Source organism: Calypte anna, chromosome 1 (assembly GCF_003957555.1).
Source record: "Calypte anna isolate BGI_N300 chromosome 1, bCalAnn1_v1.p, whole genome shotgun sequence".
Lineage (NCBI taxonomy): Eukaryota > Metazoa > Chordata > Aves > Apodiformes > Trochilidae > Calypte > Calypte anna.
This window is the reverse complement of record NC_044244.1, coordinates 196,578,332-196,590,600: the sequence shown is the minus strand read 5'-3', so window position 1 is coordinate 196,590,600 and position 12,269 is coordinate 196,578,332. Positions and strand designations below refer to the sequence as shown.

General features: G+C 45.0%; 1 protein-coding gene across 1 annotated transcript in view; it reads left to right on the top strand.

The window, feature by feature from the left end:
- FCHSD2 (FCH and double SH3 domains 2) overlaps positions 1-12,269 on the top strand; it is a 226,197-nt gene that overhangs the window by 155,433 nt on the left and 58,495 nt on the right. Inside the window, exon 9 of the mRNA XM_030460209.1 lies at positions 4,882-5,004. Coding sequence (XP_030316069.1) covers positions 4,882-5,004 — 123 coding nt within the window. The remainder of the gene's footprint in view (positions 1-4,881; positions 5,005-12,269) is intronic.

Below are 12,269 nucleotides of genomic sequence, written 5' to 3'. Positions count from 1 at the left end.
GGAGATGTTCCACTCCCTTAATCATCTTAGTAGCTCTGCGCTGGACTCTTTCAAGCACTTCCCTGTCCTTCTTGAACTGAGGGGCCCAGAACTGGACACAATACTCCAGGTGCGGCCTCACCAATGCAGAATAGAGGGGGAGGAGAACCTCTCTTGACCTACTAACCACACCCTTTCTAATGCACCCCAGGATGCCATTGGCCTTCTTGGCCACAAGGGCACATTGCTGGCTCATGGTCATCTTCTTGTCTACCAGGACCCCCAGGTCTCTTTCATCTACACTGCTCCCCAGCAGGTCAGCCCCCAACCTATACTGGGACATTGTGTTGTTCTTCCCCAAATGCAAAACTCTACACTTCCCCTTGTTGAATTTCATCATGTTTCTCTCTGCCCAACTCTCCAGCCTGTCTAAGTCTCTCTGAATGGCAGCACAGCCTTCTGGTGTGTCAGCCACTCCTCCCAGCTTAGTGTCATCAGCAAACTTGCTGAGGGTACATTCTATATCCTCATCCAAGTCGTTGATGAAGATATTGAACAACACCGGTCCCAGTACCGACCCCTGAGGGACTCCACTAGTCACACACTAGCCACTAGTTCTGCTCCCCCTCTGTGCCCTGGGGAGGCCACAACTGGAATCTTGTGTCCAGTTCTGGGCCCCTCAGTTCCAGAAGGACAGGGAACTGCTGGAGAGAGTCCAGGGCAGAGGCACCAAGGGCATGGAAGGAGTGGAACATCTCCTGGTGAGGAAAGGCTGAGGGAGCTGAGGGGCTCTTGGAGAAGAGGAGAATGAGGGGTGAGCTCAGGAATGTTTATAAATATGTAAGGGGAGAGAGCCAGGAGGATGGAGCCAGGAGCTTCTCAGAGATGCCCAGTGACAGGCAAGGGGCAATGGGTATAAACTGGAGCACAGGAGGTTCCATATAAATATTAGGAAGAATTTTTCCCTGTGAGGGTGAGGGAGCCCTGGCCCAGGATGCCCAGGGAGGTTGTGGAGTCTCCTTCTCTGGGGACATTCAAACCCCCCCTGGATGTGTCCCTGTGTCACCTGCTGGAGGTGACCCTGCTCTGGCAGGGGGGTTGCACTCAATCATCTTTTGAGGTCCCTTCCAACCCCTCACTTTCTGTGATTCTCTGTTCTGTTGCTCTGCCTGTGATAACTTCTCTCTCATTGGTATTTAAGAACTTCATCAGCTTGCAGCCACTTTTAATTCATGAGAAGAGAAAGGCTTTAATGCAGCTTTCACAGCTTTCTGTGCTGCTCAGATGTTTTGCCACCCTGTGATGTTCTTTCTTGTGTATCTGATTTCTATGTCTCTGTCTCATACCAGTGTTGGGGGGCATTCTGGCATCTCAGCCCAGAAAAGCTGTGGTCATTGGCAAGAGGAGTGAGGAAATACTCAATATTTGTGTCTCTTTTTCTATCCCTCCAACTACAGACTGCAGTTCTGGATGATTTTATTCCTGTTGCTTGCTGGATAATAGTGAGAGAGCACAGAAAAGTGTTGAGATGGGTTTTATCTCAACCCAGCTTGGTGTGAGCATCATGTAGCTGTGTCTGTCTCAGCTAATTGTCTGGGCTCTATTTCTGGTCACTGGAGGGGAATTGGCACTTGGCTCTCTGTGTTTCAGCATCCATGTTAGAGGGGGATGAATGACACCCCAGAAATACCAACTTCTCCCCAGGGACTCTAGAAAGTACCTCGAGTGACAAACTCCAAGATTTCTGCACTGATTTTCCCAGATTTCTGCACTGGAGAAATCTTCAATGATAGGAAACCTTCCTGCTGGGTTTAATATCTAAAGAATATATGGGCTGGATGTGAAGGCAGGTGGAGCCAGCTCTGAAATACTCATTTATAGCACCCAGGAATGAAAAACTCTCTGCTTGCTTTGCAGACTGAGCATTTAGCATTGCTTGGCCAAGTTGAAACCATTTATTTACGTTTATTAAGAGAGTTGTACTCCAGCCCTCTGTTTGATCTGAAAAGCTTCAGGAATAGATTGGCTTAGTCATAAAAATCTGCATTTCTGGGAGGGAGTTTCAGGATTGCCAGCATGGTGGAGCAATTCTCCTGAGCACAATCATTTTATATCAATTTTATCCATCAGTTGTGTTCTCTGAAAGTGCCAGACATGGCTGCTATGGGGACTGCTTGGATTTGATAGGAAAATAAATGCCCTTGAAATGGGATGCTCATTTGGATAACTGGGATACTGAGGACTTATCCCTTGAGCATTAGAAAAGCACAAGAGGGCTTCAGATCCTTGTGCTGACCTGGGACATGTTCCTCACAGGAGGAATTCCAGTAAAACTGTGTCCTTCCTAAGAGAGGCAAGAAGTGAAGCTGCCTGCATGCATCACTGCAGGGTTCTCATGATTTTCTGGTTGGGAGTTGACATTTTTATCAGTTGAATATCATAAAATCATGGAATGGTTTGGGTTGGGAGGGACCTTCCAGCTCCTCCAGATCCAACCCCTTGCACAGGCAGGGACCCCTCCCACAGCCCAGGTTGCTCCAAGCCCCATCCATCCTGGTCTTCAGCAATTCCAGGGATGGGGCAGCCACAGCTTTCTTGGGCAACCTGGGACAGGAGCTTAGCACTCTCACACCAAAGAATTTCTTCTAATATTTAGTTTCCATCTCCCTTCTTCAGTTTACAGCCATTCCCTCTCATCCCATCCCTCCAGTCCCTTGTCCAAAGTCCCTCCCCAGCTTTCCTGGAGCCCTTCAGGCACTGGAAGATGCTCCAAGGTCTCCTGGAATCTTTTCTTCTCCAGGCTGAACAACCCCAACTCTCTCCCCATGGCTCCCTAGCTGCTCCAACCCTCTGAGCATCTTCATAGCCCAGCTGTAAATTCATTTTCCATAATTCTTTTAATAAGATTAGGTTTTGTTTGTTGTTTTTTTTTTAATGATGCTTAATGGAATATTCAGTAGAGCTGACTGAGCCTGAAGAAGTTATCCTACAACTCATACCCAGCCATATATTCCATCTTCCATGGCTTGAGAGATCCTTCCCATGCCTGGGGTGGCCTCAAGTCTCTGCCCTGGCTGCTGACTCCTGGAGACAAATCTGAGGCAGATTTAATGTCTCAACTTGAGGGAGAAAATGAGCCTGTGCTGGGAAGTAGTTGACACTTGGTAGGTAGGGGTTGAAGGAAAGAGTGGAAAGTTTATCCAGTGTCAAGTGGATTTTGCATATATAATTTTAGGGGTGAGAATTCCAGTCGTACAATTTTATTAATTTCATCAAAGCATCCTTCAGGGATGTCTGGGTGGGAAGTTTTTATTTCACCTGGTGGTTGCTGTAGCTTCGTGCTGGTGGTGGGGGAAACTTTTTTTTTTTTTGTAGAAGGAAAAATCTCCTCTGTTTTATGTCACCAGACAGTGATGTGTGAATGATTTGTGACTGCTTTACACCTGTCTGTGAGCTTTGTCTGAAATGTTGGGCTTGATTTTCCCATGGCAGAAATTCTTCCTTAATTTCAACTCCCACCCCAAATTAAATAATTTGTTTAAATAAATTATTTAAAGAAGCAAATAACATTTTAAATAGAAATGCAGTCCTGAATCTGGGTAAATCTGATATACTCTATTTCAGTGAATGTACACTTGAAATGGAGAGCTGTAAATTAGGTATAGATGGATAGAAAAAATACAATCCTCCTCAATATGGGGGTGCTGAGCCCCTGGAACAGGATTCCCAGAGAAGCTGTGGCTGCCCCATCCCTGGCAGTGTCTCAGCCCAGGTTGGATGGGGCTTGGAGCAACCTGGGCTGTGGGAGGGGTCCCTGCCCATGCAGGGGGGTTGGAACTGGATGATTTTTAAGGTCCCTTCCAACCCAACCCAGTCTATAATTCTTTAATAATGGTTTTAAGGACTCTGAGCAACATTCCTGTTTCTTCAAAATAACCCTCACTGAGAAGCACTCCTCAGCTTTTGTACAAAACAAAGTGAGAGATCTGGGCTGAAATTCCCTTTCCAAATAAGAAATTCTTGAATTTGAGGGTGCTGAGCCCCTGTCCCAGGTTTCCCAAGGAAGCTGTGGCTGCCCCATCCCTGGCAGTGTCTCAGCCCAGGTTGGATGGTGCTTGGAGCAACCTGGGCTGTGGGAGGGGTCCCTGCCCATGCAGGGGTTGGGACTATTGATCTTTAAGGACCCTTCCCACCCAAATCATTCTATGATTTAAATCTCTCCAGAATCCAAGATTTAAATGAAGTTGTCAGTCACTTCTAAAGTCATCTGTATTGAATACAGAACCCACCTGAAACCTCTGTGTTCCTCAGGCTTTGCTGTGTCTCTTTCTGCCTGTGGTTACACCTGGACTTCAGACTTACAGCTTTGGTGATCAGTTCATGACAGATTTTTGTTCTGCACTTGTTATTTGTGCTCACAGATGTCTTCTCATGTAAAATGTCAGGTATTTTAATAAAAAAATAGGTGGGGATCTGTAGCCTGCAGATGTTGAGTGTCTTGGTAGTATCACCTGGAGTATGGTGCAGTGAGTTGAGGGATGCTCTGGCTGGTGGAAGCCCCATCACCTTGTAGTTACAAGTCCTTTTCTGGCCATAAATGACATTTCCCTGAGCATTTTCATTTCTGCAAACCTGACTGGTCTGCTATGGGCTGTTACTCAACTTGATGGAAATTATTTAATACACCAGGATGGTTCTGGTGCTCTGTGGTGCCACCTAATGGAACCAAAGCACTCTCAGTCCCCCTTGTCCCAAACGAGACCTCTCTACCTATCACTTATTCAGGCTAATAAAAGGTGTGAAAAGAAATTCTCTGAGCATCTTTCACAGCTAAACTTGAATATCAGTCGCTCAGGTGCAAAAGTTGACACTGAATTTTCTCCAACTCTTTCCTTCCTGCAGGCTCTTGATGGAAATGTATATGATCACCTTAAGGATTATTTAATGGCATTCAGCAGGACTGAACTAGAGACATGCCAAGCTGTCCAAAACACATTCCAGTTTTTACTGGAGACTTCCAGCAGGGTAAGTTTTTACTGAGTGATCCTTTGTCACTGAATACTTGCAGCATATCTAAGTTCCCAGGCTTACAGATTTCCTTCCAAAATAATGATTGAACTGAATGGTTTGGGGTTTTTTTCCTTACTCCTGAGTGGTTTTAAGTGCAAAGAAACTTGACAGTTTTCTTGGGGAGATTTTTTTTCCCTGTTGCCAAGCAGGATGCATTGTCATGAGTGACCTTGCACAGTGCAAGATGTGTAGAGGACAATGAGCAAGAAATGTTGATTTAGACTCACCCTGTGTGTTTGGAAAGAGAAAGTGCAGCTGAGTTCTGCACTGGCTCATCTGGAATCAGTCAGTCATCACAGTAAAACCCTGTGAAACTCTTTGGATGATTTCTTAATAATTGACTGTCAACTTAGAAAAAAAAACCAAAAAAACAAACCACACAAAAAACCCAATCTCCCTCCCCCCAAAAACAAACAAACAAAAAAAACCCAACCAAGATATTACTGCCTTTTCTTTTTCAAATTAAAACCAGCAAATACAGGAAACAGATTAGAGTCTTGTCATAGAGAGGGTTTGTTTGCTTTGTCAAGCAGCCAGAATCAGGAATACGTGATCTCTTCCAGGATAATTCTGATACCTAAATAATTCATCTGCTGGGCTAAAAAGAAAGAAAGAAAAAGAAATAAATTAATTGCCATTGATCTCTAGCTGCTTTGGTGCAGTCATAATATTCCTTTATACATGTACCTTGGGCACCTGCACAGAAACAGAGCTCATTTGTGCAGGGATTTCTGGAGAAACATTATTTTTTTAAAACATCCCTGATTCACTTTCACCCCAGTAGATAAAGAGTGGATTAAAATCCAAGCTAGCTTCTCTCTGAATTTACTTGGCAGCAACTGTAAAGATAATAAAAACACCATTTTATCTCCTGTTGGACAAGGACTTTCAGTAATTCACCTTAGTGTATGGCATCCAGGTCAGCTTAAAATATCTTCCCCCTCCAGATGATGGGTTTGAGTCTTTTAATTAAATATTCTCCTGGATATTACAGAATCAGAGAATTGTCAGGATTAGAAGGGGCCTTTAAGATCATCAAGTTCCAACCCCTCCTGCCATGGGCAGGGACACCTCCCACTAGAATATTATCTACAGATTCATAATTAATTTCTCAGTAGAGGATTTTGTGATCAGGATGTTTGGAGTCTTGCCCAGCTGGGGCTTTCATCTCACTAACCTGTCCTTTCCAAGCAGCTCATTTTTGGAGGAATAGCTTCATGGAGCTTGTGCTAGCTTGTGTTGGCAAGTTGGTGTGGCCAGAAGCCTGCAGGTCTGGCTTATTTTACAGGGTAACAACGTCATGCTGTGTGTTTGAGGCAAACAGCTCTCTTCAGGCTTTATGAAGTCCACACAATGCCTGGAGAAGGAAGGAAAAGTGTAAATACAGCTGTCAGGTCTGAACAGGATTTTTACAGCTGGTTTTGAGCTCACAGCCACCAATCTTCCTGCAGTGCAAGAATTCAGAGAAGGAAAAATTGGATATTACTACAGAAAACATCTGTCCAGCTCTTCAAGACATCAATTGTAAATTAAGGGAATAAATCTGCAGCAGAAAATCTCAGCCTGGGAGCTGGCTGGTGGTGTGGTCAATGGAGAAGGGTTGAGTTGAAAGCCAGTGGTGTCTTCCAGGGATCAATACTCAGACTGGTCTTGTTCAACACCTTCATCAATGATCTGGAGAAGGGGACAGAGTGTGTCCTCAGGAAGCTTGGGAAGGGAGGGGTGGCTGAGACTCCAGGGGTGACCTGGACAGGCTGGAGACTGCTGGGTTAGGAACTAGCTGGAGGGCCGGGCCCAGAGAGTGGTGCTGAACGGGGCTGCATCAAAATGGCGGCCAGTCACTAGTGGTGTCCCCCAGGGATCAGTGTTGGGCCCAGTGCTGTTTAATATCTTGAGTGAGGATTTAGATGAGGGGATTGAGTCCATCATCAGCAAATTCACAGATGACACCAAGCTGGGGGGAGTGTGGATCAGCTGGAAGGCAGGAGGGCTCAGCAGAGGGACCTGGAGAGACTGGAGAGTTGGGCTGATCCCAATGGGATGAGGTTCAAGACAAGAACCCCATGGGGAGCTCCAGGCTGGGCACAGAGTGGCAGAAAGGGAGCTGGGATTGGCAGGAAGCTGAAGAGGAGGCAGCAGTGTGCCCAGGTGGCCAAGAAGGCCAATGGCATCCTGGGCTGGCTGAGGAAGAGCGTGGCCAGCAGGTCCAGGGAAGGGATTCTGCCTCTGTGCTCAGCCCTGGTGAGGCCACAGCTTGAGTCCTGTGTCCAGTTCTGGGCCCCTCAGCTCAGGAAGGAGCTTGAGGTGCTGGAGCAGGTCCAAAGGAGGCAAGTGGGCTGGTGAAGGGATCCAGCAGAGATGCTGTGAGGAGAGGCTGAGGGAGCTGGGGGTGTTGAGGCTGGAGAAGAGGAGGCTCAGGGGAGAGCTCATCACTCTCTGCAACTCCCTGAAAGGAGGTTGGAGCCAGGGGGGGGTTGGTCTCTTTTCCCAGGCAACTCTCAGCAAGACAAGAGGCCATGGTCTCAAGTTGTGCCAGGGGAGGTTTAGGTTGGAGATTGGAAAGCATTTCTTTCTGGAGAGGGTGATCAGGCATTGGAATGGGCTGCCCAGGGAAGGGGTGGATTCTCCGTGTCTGGAGCTATTTCCAAAGAGCCTGGATGTGGCACTGAGTGCCATGGGCTGGGAACCACAGGGGGAGTGGATCAAGGGTTGGACTTGATGATCTCTGAGGTCCCTTCCAACCCAGACAATTCTATGATTCTATAAGAGCTGACCAGAAAAGAACCTGAGGAGTTTTTAACCTTACTGCACCTAGAACCCCAAGCAGCAGTACAGATTAGGGGTAGACCTGCTGGAAAGAAGTGTGGAGGAAAAGGATCTGGGGGTCCTGATAGGATTTTCCTGATTTTTCCATGAGCCAGCAGTGTGCCCTTGCTGCCAGGAAGTTTAATGGAATCCTGGGCTGCAAAAAAAAAAAAAGAGAATGGCCATGGGGTTAAGGGAGGTCATGGTGAGTAGAATCCTGCATCCACCTTCAGTTGAAGAGAGACTGGGATCTGCTGGAGAGAGTCCAAGGGAGGGCAACAGAAATTAGGGGTTTTTTGGAGCATCTTTCTTATGAGGAAAGGCTGAGAGAAAGCTGAGAGGAGACCTTGGCAATGTCTGCAGGAATCTAAAGGGTGGGTGCAAGGAAGATGGAGCCAGACCCTTCTCAGTAGTTCCCAGGGACAGGATGAGGGGAATGGGCACAAGCTGGAACAGAAAAAGTTTGATTTAAACTTAGAAAAAACTTCTTTACTATGAGGGTGCCAAGACATGTCCTGCCCAGGGAGGTTTTGGAGTCAGTACTCAAACCCCTCTGGATTTAATCCTGGGTGATGTGCTGTAGGTGATGCTGATTTAGGGGGAGAGTTGGAGTAAACGATCTCTAGAGGTCCCTTCCACCACTGATAATTCTGTGATTGTGTCATTCCATAGATGGAGGCTTCACTCATCCTTTCTTTGGAACTTTCAGCATTTCCTTTAGTTCTATGTTGCAAGAATCAGCTCAAAAAAACCAAAAATAAACAAAAAGTCTGGTGGATCCAAAGCAGAAAGTGCATCAGAAGCTATGCATGTGTTTGAAAACATAACACATTTCTTAGCAATTTAATAATTTGGAATAAAAATAATCTGCCATCAAAGCAAAGATTTAAAATATTTCTTTTTTTTTTTTTTTTAATACTTCCCCTGCTCTCTGTTAGTTTTAAGTACAAAATCACAAGGTTACACTTTAGTGCCTTGGTGGAAATGCTGCTTTTTTTTTTTCTTTCCCCATCTGAACTATATTTCTGTTTACAGGATGGAATTAAATGATATTTGTTCTAGAATGAGACAAGTTGCTTCCCCAGAGAACTTCCTTACCTCTGGAATGTCAAACAGCCAGAGGTGGCTTCTTGGAGTCATCTACTTAGGATATTTTCAGTCACCCAATGCAGACTGAGACATCTTAAACCCAGTTTTCTGTATAAAAAGAAGTTTTTTTTCATAGCATCCTTTGTTGCAGCTTTGGAGGGTTTTATTACTTCAAGGTTGGGGTCACCCATGTCATTCCTCTGGCAGGTCCAGGAAATATTACCCTCTGACACTTGGGTGCATAAAAATTCAATTTATCTTCCTTTTCACTTGAACAGTCAGTCAAGACTTGTGCTTCTTGTGAAAAAATTGTTTAAAAATATAACTTTTTTGGAGCATTTTTTGGGATTCATTTGCTGTTTTGAATAACATACCTGTGAAGTTTTTGGTAAAAAGTTTCACCAGCCTAGGGTAAATAATGTCATTTTTGCCTGTCCCTGACTGTGTTTTCTTTCTGGATGGGATATGTGTTTAAAATCTGATTTCAAGTCTATTTTAACATCTGAATTGCCATGGACTGCACAAAGAAATGGTGTGAGAGCATTGGCTTCATTCCCTGAATAACAGGAAATTCATCTGAAGAAAACTGCAGCTTAATCCTGAGAATCCTGTGCTGCTGAGGAGCCTTTTTCTTGTGTCAGATATCTTGTGCAAAATGCTTGGGGGTAGCAGTTATCTCATTTATAACTAAACATTGCTGCTTTGGGACAAAATGTCTCACAAGCTCTGCTGTAAAGATGATTTTTCCTCCTTGAAGGACCCAGCAGCTTCTGAGTTTAGAGGTCTACAGAGAAGGCTGACAGCATTCCAAACCCTGTTTGGGTCTTCATGGCCTCAGGAACTCCACTTTGGGTTGGTTTTCTTCTAAATGAAGTTGGTTTCAAACAGTTTCATATTTTAAACAGCACAAGAGGTGTGTGCTCTGGTGGTCACAAAGGGCTATGAGGACCAGAAGTATTGAAGAGAAATGATCTCCATGGTGTGGTTGGTGCTGAGCATCCTGGAGTCCCAGGGGAGAGGAAATTCCCCAGGGGTCAGGAAGGTGGAGAAATGAGGGAAATAAAGAAAACCAAAAGAGGCTAAACCTTCAGAAGGTCTGGGACTGTATTTTCAATTTTATCTTCAAATAAAGGAAAAAGAGACAATACCAGGAGTAAGGTTGGACATGAATGCACAGGACAACCTCAGGTGATGTTTAGTCTCAACTGGAAAATAGTTTTCTTTTTAAAACATGCTGAACACTTCTATTTAAAATCAGAAATAGTACCAGGAAAAATATGAGAAAAAATTGGATATATCTAATATGTCTCCATGGGTCAGCAATGTGTCCTGGTGGCCAAGAGGGATGCTGGGGGGCATCAGGAAAAGTGTGTCCAGCAGATCCAAGGAGGTTCTGCTCCCCCTCTGCTCTGCCTTAGGGAGACCAAACTGGGAATCCTGGCTCCAGTTTGGGGCTCCCCAGTTGAGGAGAGACTGGGATCTACTGGAGAGAGGCCAAGGGAGAGCTGGGAGGGTGCTGAGGGGACTTGAGCATCTCTGCTGGGAAGAAAGAGTGAGAGCCCTGGGGCTGTTGAGGCTGGAGAAGAGAAGGCTGAGAGGGGATCTGCTGAATGTCCATCAATAGCTGAGGGCTGGGGGGCAAGAGGAAGGGGACAATCTCTGTTCAGGGGTGCCCAGGAACAGGACAAGGAAGAATGGAGTGGAGCTGGAAGATGGGAAGTTCCACAGAAAGAGAAGGAGGAACTTTTTCCCTGTGAGGCTGAGGGAGCCCTGGCCCAGGCTGCCCAGAGAGGTTCTGGAGTCTCCTTCTCTGGAGATTTTCCAGCCCCCCCGGATGTGTTCCTGTGTGTCCTGCCCTGGGGGATCCTGCTGGGACAGGGGGGTTGGACTGGATCAGCTCCAGAGCTCCCTTCCAACCCCTAAAATTCTCTGATTCTGTGATTCTATGACTCTAAGCTATCACCTCCACTCATGCCATACCTGAATATCTCCAATCCACTGAGTCTCTCCATTTTCTGAAGCTGTAAGCTCTTCAACCAATACTGATGGGAACACCCCAACACGTCCATTGAATTCTCCTTCCCAAAAGCCATCATCATCTTGATTTTCCTTGTTCAAGATCCGAATGATGGCTCCTTCTGGGAAGGACAGCTCATCATCTGTCTGGCCCTCGTAGTCATAAAGTGCTTTGACAAAACAGACTGGAGAATGGAAGAGGAAAAAAGAAACAAAGAGTGTGATTGGCATGAGGTTAAAACCAAAACAAGTTATGTACATGCTTCTATGGTTGGACTCCATCTTTAAGGTCTTTTCCATTTAACAGGGGGGTTGGACTGGATCATCTCCAGAGCTCCCTTCAAACCCTCAACTTTCTTTGATTCTATCATCCTGTGATCAGCTCAAGCTGCAGATGATTCCTCCTTCAGTGTTTTCCAAATTTCTATTTATGAGAATCCCTCAAGCAGGCTCCCTCTGCACCTTCCCTCTCTGTTTCCTCCACATTTGAATGTGTTGAGGTTCAGCTGCTCAAATCAGCGCAGTAATTATGTACTTTAGTGTTTAAAATAAATGCTTTATTGGCCCTGGAGGGCTTATTTACTTTCTTTAACTGGAGATTAATTTTTTTACAGTTCAGTATTTGGGTAACACAAGCATCAACATTTTGATGCATTAGAGAATATGTTGTATTTACCATTGCACACACTCTGTAATCAGAATTCTCAGTCATACTTAATGCTGCTATTTCTGGATGAATACCATCTCTATGATACACTTCTGTACATTAAACCCCTCAGTTTGGTAGAAATCTTATAATTTGATGCTGCTATTTATGCATTTTCATCAATTGAAGCTGTGAACACTCTCTGGAGTTCTCCAACCAGTGATCCTATTTTTTTCATACTGTGATCACTGAGTTTTTTGTTATAAATATGTGCTAAGTTGTGACACAAGGGGTTTGTTTAGGGATACATGCCATGCTCTCTGAAATGTGTCATTAAACAAATTTAGTAGCTGAAGTGGTTCTGTTTTAGCAAAATGCAAGCTATGAGGTTTTTTCCCTCTGAAAGCAATTTAAGATGAAGAGAGAACTTTTGCAACTGATTTTGCACATGTTATTTCAAATAGTATTTTCAGCCTCTGCAACTAATAATTTGTGTAAAATGAGGCATTTCTTCAGACAGAAAATCAGGCTCTTCAGAAAGAGCTGTCTGCAAGGAATTACCCACAAGAGGAGAGAAAAATCTGTATGGTAGTGACACCACATCCTTTCCCCTCTCCTTTTTTGTAGGTTAATGGCAAATTTTCTTTAGCTCTTTGTTGTCCTG